Here is a 15,544-nt window from a genome sequence, read left to right on the forward strand (position 1 = left end):
CTGCTGAGTCTTTACATATACAGCAGTGGAAACGACCTACAGGCTATATATGTTTCCTGTTGACATTTTCGAAACATTAATTATTCCCATTGAGTAAAACTGGTGGTATAAACCACTTTAATCTTTTGGGACCAGTTTTAATTAAGATAAAATTTACTTACCCGAGGTCTAGCATTCACGTGATCCGGCTAGTCCCCCGACGTCTTGCACACGCGCCCGTCGCTGTTCAGATCGCTCCAGCTGACAGCATGTTGTTGGTGGACAACATTCTGCCAGGGTGAAAAAAGATAGGGTTGGCAGGAGGGAGGAGAGTCCCGCTCTGTCTGCAGCGCTCTCTTCGCTCCTGCTGACTACTAGATCATTGATTTGCTTGGTGACAAATCAATTATTTTAATCTTTGTATTATTCATGAAAAGACAGCTTTTTAATTGTTCTGTGAGATAAAGAGGTAGTTTGAGCAAGAGGAGGGAGAGAGGGTGTCATTCACTCCCCTGGGCTTACTATAAAGAGATAGCCGGCTGTGGAAGAGGTCAGAGAGTGAAATTCAAATCTTCTAGGCTGAGACGTGAAAGTGAGTGTCTCACCTGATTGGACAGTTGCTATAACCATACAATCAGGTGATACATTCAGTACTTAACTCCTGTCTCCTAACCATTTCTGTCTTAGGCTAGCTATAATATAATTTTAAATTATATAATAAAGTGTTTTCCGTCTATAATATTGTTGGTCCTGGTGATTCCTTTTAACTATCCTGTATCATCCAGAATAGGTAGACAAGTTACCCAAAGAGGTGACGGGACTGCGGAAGTGCCCAGACTCTGCTTGATGTACCACCATTATAACTGCATCTCTACTTTTTATGATTTTATAGATCTAAAACCTCCTTGCATTGGACTCTGGCTTTCATTGATGTTTTGTCCTAGTGCCCATCCCTCTATTTTGATAAGGCTAACTATAGTTAAGTCTATGTATATAGACTTTTAATAAAAAATTAAATGTTGAAGGGGATGTTAAGGTTCTCTATTTGGGGATTTCTTATTAATTAATTTTTTTTCGAAACCCTGGTACCTTTACCAATAAGTGATCAGAGCTCCTACCTGCTATTTATCATGATGAAGAGGAGAGATCTGAGGGAATCTTATCACTTAGTGGGAGTGGTCCCAGGAGAAGGGCGGAGTTACCAAGAAAAAAACTAGAAGAGACCATTTACACCCCCTTGAAAATTTCACTTTTTATAAAACAATATCTATATGGCTATAAACAAAAGTAACGTTGATAGGATTTTACTGATATTGCATGCAGTGTTTAAAGAAAGTCATTATTAGATTAGTTCTACTCATTAGTTGTATTTGGACTTTTAGAAGGCACAGTAAAACTTCCTGCAGTGATTATTGAGTGATTATCTCATTTCAAAAGGGGACTGATGTGTGAAACACTGAAATAGCTGAAGGGAGTTCAGCGAGTTACTGAGCAACATGATGGGAGTGAAACGTGCTGGTAGCATACCTTTTACAATCCTGCTGTGGTTCAGTCTGATTTCAGCTTAGCAGGAATGACGATAGTTTGGTCTTATTTCCATTGCCCTGTGGACCATTAAAGGGTACTGCTTTGGTATCTTCAAGTAGGTGGTATTAAATAAGGAGACAAAAAGGTGCCTTTTAGACATCAGGGAGTCTTTTGAGCCACAGAAAAATAAATAGCATATATAAACCATTGCAGAGGGAAAAGCAAGACTGAGGTATTTATCCCATTTGCTTTTTTAGGCTTGTTCTCTAACTAAAGACCAGACCGTATGCAGAAGATCAAGTTGAGGAACATAAGGAGGAACTTGCTCCTTGTACAGCAGTGTTCTCTTTGAAGCTAGGCTGATTCCACACTGTACGTGCAAAATCCGATGAAACCATCACATTACAAAAGTCTTCTGTCACTGAGGTAATCAGGGTGGCAGACAGAATGCTAGTAGAATTCCAGTGTGTTCCTGCCTTCTGTTTTTTATTGTGACTTATAAGTACCAGTATTAAAGGCATTCAGTTATCAATCCAGAGTGGCCTTCGAACCAGCTCACTGGCTAATACTGGAGATAAGCTCTGTCCATTTGCAAATAAAAGGGAAAAAAAATTATATCCACAGTTTTCATTTTAAAACGGCTCATAAAATATTCAGATTTTTTAATGTCCAGTTTGAATACACTTGTGCTTTGAATATGCAGAAAAAATAAAATAAAAATATAAAGGGGGGAAATGCAAAGTAAAAACACCAAAAAAAAAAAAATGAAGGTAGAGGGTTGGAAGTAATTGGAGGGAGATGGATTATTCAGATAATTTCCTTTAGCAGTCTCCCCGGTCCTCTGCAGTGGGGGAGTAAGTGGCTCGGACTGAGGAAGGCCCCTCCCAGTCATCCTCATCAAAGCCATGAAACGTAGAAGTGTCGCTTTCTGATGTGGAACCGAACAAGTCCTCTGCGTTGTGCATCTCCTCCTTCCTGCCTTCTCTTCCCAAATGAGCTGACATGTATGATGAATATATCAGCACAAGGGTTAAGTAACATACATTCAGTAATCATTGCATATCAATTAGCACAGCCACACCACCAGAGAAAACAAAGTTACAACCATTCATATCCTTTGATTAAAATTAAATCATCCAGGTATACAGATTGGCAGCAAAAGGGTTATTATTACTTTGGTACAATCAATATGAGAGAACAATGAGCAAATTGCTTCCACTTATCAGTTTGTTTATAAACTACTCAGACTCTGCAACACCATTTTCTACACCAACATAGCAGTACGTTCTTAGCATTCTATTTTCTCCCTTATCCATGTGCAAATATAGCTAAATACCATAATTAGTGAGCCTTAAAGTAACATATTTCAGCAAGACATAGAACATCAAATCAACGACAAATGATACCCAAGCATGCGAGGCCTAATGTGCATTCACATATCCATAAACTTGTACTCTCCATTTCACAGTTGCTGATTGAAGCACAGTTTCTCTTAACATTCTACCTGCAATACGACACTGCTGCATACATGGCAACACCTTGTAAAATAATAATGCCAAGGCATCAAATACAATATGGCATGTTAATGAGCACAGGTCCTTAATGTGGCGTCTCTGCAAGCGCTGACCACGATCTTTTAAAGCTGCATTCACTCTTATTAGGCATTCCTACAATCCCAACTAACCGGGTAGCTAAAGCTTACGTAAAGTGAGCAAAGGGAAAAATGCAGGTTGTGGTTGCGCTTGTAACCATTGGTACTGTTGCATCACTAGAATTACCTTTTAAACTTTTAAATCATAGATCTCGCACCCAAAATGTTTTCCAATGATCTGAATGAATGTATATTTTATTTTGGTGTCTGCCTACTTTTTGTTATTTCCTTACAAGCGATAGCTTTGTTGTTCTTGCTATCTCCACATTTCTTTCCTAACATTTAAGGAAGTAGTGGATCTTAACCCTCAAGTTTGTGTATTTAAAGATAACGATTGTACAAAAATGGTGTGTTTAAGGTTTTCATATAGGGACCCATTAGACTGGAGAGCACCATGGCATTGTAAATGGGCTTCCAAGTAACAATAAAAGAGAATAAATATTAATAATAAAATTAATAAATATATTTTATATACACACACAGTGGTAGTATGGTAAATTTAAGCACATAGACCAGTGGTTTCCAGTTTGTGTGCCACAGCCAGGGCCAGTGGTAAGCAAGACGGGGGACTACTTGGTAATTATTTTGGCATCCGCTGGAATAGACCACTGTATGTATATGTGTGTAATATAAATATAGATTATTCTTCATGAATTTCTCTTTTCATAAATCTATTTTGCCTTAGTGAGCCTTACTTTTGAGATCTTACCAGCACAACTGTAAAGGATGTTCAATGTAGAATTTTAAAGGTTAAAAGTTTAATTTTATTTATTCATCTTTAAGCTTTAAAAATACAAACTTTGAATGCAAGGCTGTAACAAATCACGATTTATATTTATTCAGCCATTCTTAGATTCTCAGCTTGGAAGCCAAACACGCTGTCTCTGTACAGTGTTACTAATTGCCATAATGTATGTATTACTGTTAGTATAATAAATCTGTTTCTGCAATTCTGATATGACTATATTAAATGTAAGTAAAACTGAAACCATAGTTGGCTCATCAGAGGTCATTCCTCACCTCAGTTAGATTAGATGGAATACAACTTTAAAAGATGGTGTTGCTGCTTGTTTGAAAAGTTGCAGCCGTGTGTACAAATACATACAACACAGGATACAGCTGCAGCCAGCATGTAAGAGAAAATAATATATGGAAAGCAAGCTGCATGGTTAGTTTTCAGATATTTTTGGACTACACAATACACTTACCGTCTGGTACTTCTTCATCAAGTAAGATTAGAACTTTCAGCACACTAACACACAAGGGCTTTTATACATTTAACAATAGCATGTGTGGAAAGTCTACCAGGACCTTCTGTATTAGTCTGGTAAATACTCCTACTTATATTTTTATAAAAGAATATTATTCTCTCAGTTTTCTTCTATGGAAATAGATTTCCTAATCATGAAACGCCACCTTGAATGGCTTCAACTTTAAGTATTATTTATTGTAACATAATTATGAAACAGAAAAAGCAGAGGAAGTGATGGGCAAGTGACCTTCTACTCAGTGGCGGATCCAGGGGGGGGCGATCGCCACTGAGTAGAAGGAATTGTGTTTTAAACACAATCAGAGCAGCGGGACAGCACACTGCCACTGCTGAACGGACCTGCACATACTGTGCAGCCGCCGGCAGCCTTAGACATCAGAAAGGGAGCGGGGCCTAAATCGCCCCCCCCCTAAAATCGCCCTGGATAGGACAAATGTCTAGATCCGCCCCTGCGTCTACTACAGCTCCCTGGTATCCTAGGAATGCAACAGGCCTTTTGTTTAAAGAAGGGGAGTCTATGTTTTAAAGTGCGCTTCCTGACCAAGGCAAGCTCAAAATCACCCCAGCTTTAACCTGACCTAACCCTTACAAAGCCCTAACATTTGCCCATGTCCTAAATCATAAACTATCCTAAGTGGTAACCAACAGACCCAGCATTAGCCCAAGCTAAGTCCAGATAGTGTAAACCACACTTCCAGACTATCCCTAAAAGTAAACTATCCTATCAAAGCTCCGATCTTGCTTTCACAAATTCTAAAAATGTTTCAAATTGTACAGGTCATATTGTGTGAGGGTTTATTACAAAGATTTTAAGTCTTATCTATCACTCATCTACTTTTCTTGTTTTCGAAAGGAGTATTGTGGTCCATTAATGTGATTTTTGCCCTAGAACAGGAAAGTGAAAACAACCATGGCTGAGAGGACTCTTCCTCACTCCATTTCATACAGTTATTCTTAAATAGTCTTTAGGCACGAAATTGTGCTTTCATTTGGATACAGACTCGGAGCAGAAAGTGCGACCTACCAGAGCGTCCACAGTCAGCACAGGATACAAGTTCTTCTGCTTGTCCGCTTTTCTTGTTCATGGTTGAGTCTCCAAGGCAAAAATCACAGTAGTTATTGGAAAGTATAGCACCATCGGATCCTTTGCGAGCTACAGGAATAACAACACATATATGGTGAATAGCATCACCTGGGCTTCAGTTATTCTTACATTTCCACCCTAATTAAAAATACTGGTTTATGAATACCTACACAAATTTGTTAATGCAATAAGATACAGCCTTTGTATTATGTTGTGAGTTTGTAATCATTTCACTGAGGCTAAGAACATATTTATTTTGTCTCATTTCAGGATGGATAGATGAAAAGTTCTTACTGAGTTTCACCTTCACCACTGGGGCTGCTTTAACCAATATATTCTATTCACCTGGAGATGAAGATCTCCTAGATGTCATTGTTTTGGATGACTGGCATAAGGAACTAGGGCCAACTCCTTGACATTATTGAATATTTAACAATGCATATGCAGAGAAAGGTGTGTTACATAAATGCACAGCTCTGGAGGGGTAAGATGCATTGTTATTTATAGTTATCACTGTTTGGCATTCCATTTAATCTTCATCATTGTCTGACATAACTGTAAGCTCTACAAAGAAACCTTCTGCTTGCAAACTATACTTTATCTTCTATCTTACTTCTATCACCACTTATACATATGGCATCTAATCCCTGCTTCCTATGTCTCTGCCTCTGGCCCTCTCCTTAATATCCATAATCGCTTAACAATGACACTGAAGAGCTGCAGCCGATAGGTTCATTTGTAAGAAGCTGCCAGCTGCTCCTCCTCCACGTCGGTGTACGACGCTCTGTATGTGGACGCCGTGGAAGCATTAAAAATACTGGATAAATGACCTTACTCATTCGGTATTTTAGGTGTCCGAGAACCATTGTCCCCAAGGCACCTGCATAGGTTCACTTAATGGTAGTGCCGTCCCTGATTGTTTGTGTTCCCCAAACCTTACCTTACCTTAACTAGCCACAGCTGCACTCTACACGTTGCTACTGGTTCTTAATCTGAGGCCCCACTTTCTCTACAATCCCCCATTCTGTTGCACACATACTTTACCAACTGATAATGATTACTCTGCATACACCTCCCCATGCCCTATTCACTCCTTTCTTATATGTCCTCTTGTTCTCATTTTTTATCATGCTTACACAATTCCAAGATTCCTACTTCTGATATAAGCATCTTCTATTCTCTGTCCTGCCCCCTGTTGACACACTGTACCCCCATGTATACTTCCCTTAATGCTCTCTCTAGGCCCACTTACATTATCCCCAACATGTCCCAGTGCCGCTAGCTGCAGTTTTCCTCATATGTGCTGCTGGGTGGTATGTGTGCCCTCTAGTCTATGCCTGTTTTAATTGTGCAGATTGTTTCTTTGTGAGAGAGATCACTAGGAATAATTTTTTTTAATACTGTCCATGAACTGAAACATAAAAGACGTGTAGAGGACGTTGGACGCTAGATTTTGATAATTTGGGAGTTATTTAAAATATTTCTGCAAATGTGTTTTGCTTATACCCCAGCATGTATTTATTGTGTTGTCTTTTAACTATTTGATATACTTCACAGGCTAGCATTTACCAGTAATATCTATGTACTTTCTGAGATAAATGGTTTTGGGGCTGGGATTTCATTGACTGGTTGTTGACTGTCACACTGTACTGCAATCAATCCCCAGGTTGGTGTATACACAAAATTAGTAAAGCTTTCCCATACATACACCTTTATCCGAACCAAAATAACAGATGTAGTTACTATAATAACTTAAACCAAACATATCACTTTAAAGCACTGGGCCAACATTGAGGGTCATGTTTGAAAGCAGCCAGCATGGCATGCTCAGTGTGCCTTAAGAAAACAGTGTGCTAGTTATTTAACAGTGGATCCCTTGCCTATATGAAATGGCATGAGGCAGGATTGCTTGTTGCCTTTGAGTCTATTCCTATAGACAAGGCCTAAAGGTGGGAACAAAGGATTACCTTTTGACCACATTTGCTGATGACATCCTCGTTTATTTAACCCAACAACATGTTTTCTTCCCAACATTATAAAAGGTTTGGAAAGATCGAAGAAGATCTATAGCTTCAAAATAAATAAGCCTTGGTAAGTTTGAGATCCTAATTTTAATCTACCACCAAATTAAGATTTCCCTCTCAAGGAGGCATTATTTTACAATACAAGAACGTTTTGCTTAAGTATCTGGGCATATACCTGACCGGTCAAGGTTATTTGTCCATAATTACTTCCCCCTTTCTATTAAGCTTTCTTTATTTGTGCTCAAAAACCTGATAATGTTTTGTATGGGGGTTTGGCTCAAATTCAAGACCAGTCTGGTTGGGATCTAAGGCTTCCTAACGTCAAAAAATATTATGAGGCTGGGTCTTTAAGCAGACTTCTAGGTTGAATTAAAACCAAAACCAGGAGCAAAAACAATGGGTTCCATTAGCGATTCAGCTCTGTGGTGAAGCTCCTGTGCAAGCAGTCTGGGTGTCTTGACGTAATAAAGATTTAGCACAAACTATGTCCGGGTTAAACACTCAGTGTCTGTGGGATACAGTCAAACAGAATAGTTGGACTTCACATTGTCTGCCTATAAGGAGGCTCTTGTATTTCACACCAGGTTTACATATCATGGTCTTTATCCCGTGGTCACAGGTGGCCAAATACTTATAAGTATGGGCAGCACAGTGGCTAAGTGGTTAGCACTTCTGCCTCACAGCACTGGGGTCATGAGTTCAATTCCCAACTATGGCCTTATCTGTGAGGAGTTTGTATGTTCTCTCTGTGTTTGCATGGGTTTCCTCCGGGTGCTCCGGTTTCCTCCCACACTCCAAAAACATACTAGTAGGTTAATTGGCTGCTAGCAAATTGACCCTAGTCTGTGTGTGTGTGTGTGTGTGTGTGTTAGGGAATTTAGACTGTAAGCCCTAATGGGGCAGGGACTGATGTGAGTGAGTTTTCCGTACAGCATTAGTGGTGCTATATAAATAAATGATAATGATAAGTAGACTGAGGATTTTGCCTTAAATGCCTATTTTTTCCTTAAGCGGAAAATGTAGGCTGTCGAGGTAAAGTTCCATATGATTTGTAAAAAGGATATGCCAGTTTTATTGCATCTATAAATGTCTATTTCACCAGCTAGCGCCTATTGTAATATAATTTGCCTATTAAGTGTCTCAAATTGCAAAACAAACAAAAAAAATGTCTGCTTTTACAATTTATTTGTTATATGTTAGTATAAAAAATGTTTGAAATATATTGTTTTACCTGTTATTATCTCTCTGAGTTTATTGGACTTTACATAGCATTTCAGAAGTGCACAGCTGTAATGGAGTCTGCATCAGTTACAACAGTCACATGGAACAAACTGGTTAGGCAAAGGCAAAAAGACACAGCTGCAGATACTTAGCAAACTAAACTAGCAGAATGCACAAACACTAGTAATAATCCTAGTGAGACAGCATAATATATCAGAAGTGTGTGGATAACGAACAAGTGTTAATAAATGATCAAGAGTGTTGGCATTTAAAGTTGTTGGTATTTCACCTGCTCTGAAATGACGTTTACTACACATGGTGAAAGAAAAGAAGTCTTCTAAATCAAAACTCTACAGCCAGTCGACAAATGGAGACCAGAATTTTACTATAGATGGCAAAGTTATTGCCAAACATGAGGGAAAAACGTAAGCAGCTATAATCTAAATGAAATAGTTTAATATCGTATTAATTTAATGTTTTTATTGTAATAGAAAAAATAAATTTGAATTTAATACAATAATTTTAAATATATTAGGAGACTCCTGGTGAACAGATTGCCCTGCAGGAAAATGCACCGCTATTGAGAATTGAAACTTGTTTTAGTTTTTAAAATAATTGATTTATTTTTTACTAAAGAAAATTGTTATTAATAAGAAATTTAGTTTTATGTTTAACGCTGAAATTATAGTCCCTATTTCTGTCTTTTTAGTGCTTATTTGCCTGCCTATTTTTTTTTATTTCTTTTTAGTGCCTACCAATCCTCAGAATGCTTATAAGATACTTATTATGGTTCATAATTGAGTGACATTATGATGGGTAAATTTCCACTCCTCAAATAGGTGACCATTTTGGTAATTTTGCCTTGCATAAGCCATTAAGTTTCATTGATGACTTAATGAATTTTGATTAGCTCAAGTAATGTTTTTCTCTGACCCACTCACTCTATATTATTATTATATCAGTAAAGCTACATCTCAACATGTCTGACACGGTTATGACACAATAAGGGGTTAAAATAGAACAGATAAATTACTGTAACTAAACAAAAAGACAGTTGTCAGCGCTTATCTTTTACACTGCATATCAAGGGCACCTCATTATATTTAATGGTGTTTAAAGCATATAGGTCAGTGTAGGACCTGCATAATGAGTTTACCTTGACGCTGGGATGCAGGCTTAAATGTTTTGATCAAAACATGAACTAATACCTCATGTTTTCATTTTGCTAGACACACACAGATATGCAGTGTAAAGGATAAGCGCTGACAACTGTCTTTTTATTGTTTTTTTTTAAAGTAATTTTTATTAGGGTTTTTTCAAAACAAAACAATGAGATTGAAACATACCACGAGAATGTATAAACATACTGTATACATATGACATTCAATAGAGTTTACACACAATAATAGAAAGATTTAGATTAATTCTCTAAAATCCGGTATGTTATTTATGGAAAAGAAAAATGTTGTGTGTTTTTTATTTTTCAGAGGGAGGGGGGAGACGAACAATAGGAGAAGGAAAGCGAGGTTTTGGAAATGGGGAGGGGACCAGGAGAATATTCTACTCATTGTATTATGCATCATATTGTGGGGAAGAGAAGCATTAACCCGTGTGGCTATATGAAGAACGAATCAAATCAGAATTTTCCAAAACTTATATGTGTAATGATCCTTCTTAAACCTGACAGGGGTACCTATCCAAACCAACAGATATTTGTCAACCGGTTGTCAAGGGAGGTTCAGCATCATAGTATTTCGTCCAGGGTCTTTTTGTTTTTTATACATATATGGGCATTTATATTGCAGCGCATCTGGTACCATATATAATATGGGATATACCGAGCGCGAGCTTATTGCCAAGCAGCTGGTACCATATATAATATGAGATATACTGAGCGCAGGCTTGTTTTTTCTCTGAATTACTGTAACTCACTGTGGGTAGTTAACAAAGGGGTTAATTTAGATTTCCTGACATGTCAACTGACCATTTGCCATAGCCAGGCACCATATTGTTGATTAAGTCCTATTTCATAGCAGGGGGGCTATAGATATAAGACTAAGCACCCACACAACACAATTATCAGATCATATGTCCGATATAAGTTTATGACAGTCCATACTGAATTCAGAGCACATGCTTAGATTTATAATTTCAGATAAAATAAATTGCTTTTTGAATATTTCTTATCATTCCTATTTGAGCAAGTCCCTGTGCATATTCATACTCAGGAGAATGAACTGCACCTAACATATGAAACCGAAAGGTCTCCCTGGCCAGGAAATGATAGAATGGAGTATTGTCACTAATAATCATTATTTAATAGTGATGTTTCATGTCTACATGTAGGTAGGTAATCTGTTGATCGCATGTATTATTATGATTCTCCCTTTTTTTTATCTCTCAGGCCTTCTCAACAGCCTGGAAGGTGCTCCTAGAGCAGCCCTAGCCACTACTTCTTCAACCAGACTTTTTATGTAAAGAACCAATTTATCACCAAAATCTGGGCTCATTTGCTTTGAGATGGAGATTGAGTGGGCCCTACTCAAACAAAAAAAATTTTTCAATAAAGATACTGGAAGTACCTTTACAAGTTAGGAAGAACAATTCATAGATAACCCAAACATTACACATATGCCTCAGGTACTTGACTTCCTTCAGGAATGACTAGAGAAAGATCTTGCACTGGACACCTTGAAGTTACAGGTATCACCTCTGCATGTTGTTTTGGACTTGCATTTTATGATCTTCTATTATTTCAAGCAGTAAAGATAATTCAGTCTTGCATTAGCCCTTGGTAACTCCATGCAACCTTCATATTGTCCTGGAAAACTTGGTATTGACTTCTTTTGAAACTCTAAAGTAAGTTAAACTTAAGTGGCTCACGCTTCGGGCAGATTCAATTAACCGCGATGTTCCTGAGAACATTGTTGCTGCGCATTGTTACCATTAGCACGGTAAAAATATCTGCTCGTTTTTTTATGGGGCGCTAGCAAAAACGAGCAGATATTTCACTAAAAAAATATGCACGAGGTGTCTCCATGTTGTTTTCTAATTGAATCCCCCCTTAAGGTGATATTTTAAGTGGTAATCATACCCTTTGTTTTCATGTCTGCACTTATTTTGTCTATCTTGTATGTCCCTGTTTAATGTAGGTACTGTTTTCCCTGCCAAACGGTGCTGCGGAGCACTGTGGCGCCTTACAAATCTACAATAATAATAATAATTATGATTCTGTGATGCTCGAGTGGAAACTTATGGTCTGCATAAAAATGTCTGGCTATTTCTGAATAGTCTATGATTCAAACCCAGGTGGGAAGTCCACTTAGGGGTAGGGGGGGCTAATTTTTAAAACCACCAAGAGGATGAAGACACTTCGTTCATTTTACTTGAATACTAATCTAATTGGGGTCCTGATCCATATTTCTGCATTCTCCTGCATATTGAGTAAGTTGTTCCCTTTCTGTATTTCCCCCTTTTTGTTTTAAGAAACTTTTTCATATTATTACTGTATGTAATTTTATATAGCTTAAGCATTGTGGCTATTCTGCCATATTAAATTACTTTTAATAACGTTCTGTTTTTGTGTTCTTAATGAATTCATGTTCCAGATAGCTTGGTTACACTTATTATATATTTAATGCTACATAAATGATATGCAGGGGGTTGTTTGGTTAATAACAACTCTGGTTAAATTGAGTTGAATTGTAGTGGGACATATGCTGGTATTTTGAGTTAAGGAGAATATCCCAAGACTTCCTCAAACTGGGATATTTAAAAAGAAATCTTAGTGGCAATTTTGGATTAATAGAAAATGTGAAGTATAATTTTGAGACTTTTTTCAATTTTAGACAGACCAGGTGGTCTTGCAGTGATTAACCTCTTGCCACGCAGGCTCAGGTGAGTGCTGATTCATTACAATGTGCAAAACAAACTTTATAACTGTCCTTCATCCCAGAGTCACCGCTTGGCCTTATTTCTCCCTAACCATCAACACCACCACAATTTCCTGTCTCCCAAGCCTGTTTTCCCCACTCTTTGGTGCGAGCACTGTGATGCCTTACAAATCAATGACAATAATATCAGCTGTTATTATATTTTGCCTACTTCATTTTCCAATACTTTAAATTGACCTTGTAATTGGCTGTTGATTAAAATGGACCCTAGGGCGGTGGCTCCAATGAGCGCATGTTCTTGGGAAGAGTCTATAGTAAGGGGATCACAATCACATTGCTTCCAGGTTCTGACCCGCTTACGCATGCTCAGATAACAATTAGTGGTAGGCCCTTAGATATGCCCTCTCCGGCTATGCTCTCCCCATAGGCTATTCTTACTAACGCCATCTTCAGATGGCGTTGGCTATTGAGAGCAAGCTTGGAAAAAGCTAAGATAAATTGGTCCAAACCACAATCCCATTGAGAATTATGGGGACTGTAGTAATCTGCGATAAGATAACTATTACAGAAGACATCACTAATATCTCCTTAGGCTTTTGTTAAATTGCCCTGATAATAAAATATGTCAAACCATTCGGCAACAACTGTTTCTACATCGGTTAAAGGCTTGATAAATAATTCCTTTATTGAGATAATCTGAGCCAACTGTCCTGTTATGTAAACAAATTATTTTCATATATAAAATAACTGCATTTTGCAAATGTGTTTTATGGTGTAATGTCTTAACATGTACTGCAATGAATAATAAAACATTTCTAGATATATGGAGTCTACCTCCAGTAAGCAGCTTGTTTCTCTAAAAGCAAAAGTAAAAATTGTGTACTAACACATAGGGGGGAATTCAATTCCCCCCAGCTTAACGAAGCGTTAATCCTACTACCTTTATTACAGTAAATTTAACCCGGCTTTCTGCGAGCAAAAAGCCAGCGTTGAAACGACCGTAATAATGGTATTTTAGCGCATTATTACCGTAATAATGGTAATAGTGCGCAGGCCGCTTTACTTTTTACAGTAACGCGGCCAATTGAATTCCCCCCTTAAACTGTGTATTATTTCCTTTAGCTGTGGGCGATTATGGCCTGCATTATATGCTATTAGTCTGTGTTTGTTTCCTTGTCCATTCATTCTGTTGATGTGCTAAATGTGGTGGTGAAATAGGAGACTGGAATCGTTATAGCATGCTGGTTCCATCCTTTTATGTACAGAAGCTATTTGACACTTTTACAACAATTATTTAACACCACAATTTAAATACAACATTAATAAAAAATGGTTGTTTTTCTCTTGTATCCTCCAGGAATAGTGAATAATTTTCTATATTTTCAGCTCTCAATGGTTTGTAAGGAATGTAGATTTTGTCATATGAAAATTCCAGCCCTGAGAGATGTCTTAATGTATTATGAATTTCAATCCTGGCATCCTATGGCTTGCACGGTGTTCAATTTGTGCCTGGGAGGAATCATGCTGATTTCCTTCTTCGCATGATAGACCCCCAGCCTGCACTAGTCTGGCATGCTGTCATGGCAACCGGCACCCGTGGATGCTGCCACCTGTCATTATTTTATCTGTCGTGTAAACCAATGCAGGCAGCTATTCTGAATCTGATGATAAAACTCAACTAAAAGATCAGCACATGAGAAGGGAAAATATAGTCCTCCCGAAAAACATTTGGGTTTTAAAGTCCTCCAAAAAATATTTGGGTTTTAAGGTTTGAGTCTGTTTCTTACAGAGATATCCAAAACAAGACAAGTAACCTAGAGCTTAGTAATATGCTGTACATGTTTAACCTTTTCACTGCAGTAGACCGATGTCATTAAGAGCAGTGTAAATAACATAATAGAGGTCATTTATAAAGTGCAAACTGGACTTTGGTCCTGTTATGTGCCTGGATTTCTAACACAGCATACAGGATTGCAGAGCAGCAGAGATTTGTGTAGGCTGTGGGGAGGAGCGGAGGGTGTTCCTTGCAGATTATGCACACTGGTACATCTAATTTTGCACAGCAGTACATGAGAAAATGCTGGTGGCCTTTGGGTTTTGTCCTATATTTTGAACCTATTTTGTGCCTCCATGTTGTTCTTTAGTAGAGATGACCTTATCTGGGCACAGTCCAAGCAATGTCGTAAGAAGCTTCACACAAACCAGCAACACATGAAAAAGTACTGATGTCCTCTTAATGTTATCATTAGGATTATTACGCCATAAATTATGCTAAACTAAGCAGTATTTTAGGAGAAAACCTGAAAAGTTTAGTTTAATGAAAGGGTAGTTCTAATGTGGTAGGAGGTCGGACTTTGATTTTAGGTTTAGGTGTGCCAATATGTTAGTTTAAAACAAAATGCATTATTAGAGCTCCTCCACTCTTGCGTTTACAAATGTGGATTTGCCAAAGTCAGACTACACAGGGCAGAGAACACATGTAACCCGAAGCGGAGCTGCAGGGAAAACAAACAGTGAGATTTCCATCTAGTCTGGTTTAACCAATCACTATTTGCTAAACCTTATTTTGTTTGTCATTGAGATACTTTCAATTTGCGGTGTTTAATGGGACTTCAAAATGGTGATCCTTGATCAACATTCAAGCATAGCATCACTTTAGTAGCCTTGTTTGTTGTATTTAGGTAAAAAAGATTAACACATATATATATATATATATAATGTGTGTTAAAGAGCAAGCAAAGCCACTATTCGACATTAATACATGCAAAATGCTGTTACGCTTACAGTGGAATGCCAGGTTAGCACTGAACAATGTGATGGTGTTTTTTTTTACCTTTCATAGCTCACCTTTGAAAAAGGCAATGTTGAGATTTAATTATTGTTTAATTTTGTGTA

At 37.8% G+C, this 15,544-nt stretch overlaps 1 protein-coding gene and 1 long non-coding RNA gene across 9 annotated transcripts in view; one reads left to right on the top strand and one right to left on the bottom strand.

Annotated features, from left to right (window-relative positions):
- The window catches only part of LOC142108862 (uncharacterized), a 73,012-nt gene extending 60,772 nt beyond the window's left edge, over window positions 1-12,240 (top strand). The window contains exons 2-4 of one of the 3 annotated variants that reach the window (XR_012680238.1): window positions 1,764-1,932; window positions 5,782-5,995; window positions 11,161-12,240. This is a non-coding gene — a long non-coding RNA (uncharacterized LOC142108862). Of the gene's footprint in view, window positions 1-1,763; window positions 1,933-5,781; window positions 5,996-7,105; window positions 8,697-11,160 lie in introns of those variants that run through there. The other 2 variants (XR_012680236.1, XR_012680237.1) reach the window with 2 other exon arrangements.
- The window catches only part of DPF3 (double PHD fingers 3), a 255,030-nt gene that overhangs the window by 28,647 nt on the left and 210,839 nt on the right, over window positions 1-15,544 (bottom strand). For 3 of the 6 annotated variants that reach the window (XM_075192794.1, XM_075192795.1, XM_075192798.1), the window contains one exon: window positions 5,452-5,580. In XM_075192794.1, the coding sequence (XP_075048895.1) occupies window positions 5,452-5,580 (129 nt within the window). Of the gene's footprint in view, window positions 1-161; window positions 270-1,506; window positions 1,616-1,923; window positions 2,504-5,451; window positions 5,581-15,544 lie in introns of those variants that run through there. The other 3 variants (XR_012680234.1, XM_075192797.1, XM_075192796.1) reach the window with 3 other exon arrangements.

The sequence above is a fragment of the Mixophyes fleayi genome, chromosome 12 (genome assembly GCF_038048845.1).
Source record: "Mixophyes fleayi isolate aMixFle1 chromosome 12, aMixFle1.hap1, whole genome shotgun sequence".
Taxonomy (NCBI): Eukaryota; Metazoa; Chordata; class Amphibia; order Anura; family Limnodynastidae; genus Mixophyes; species Mixophyes fleayi.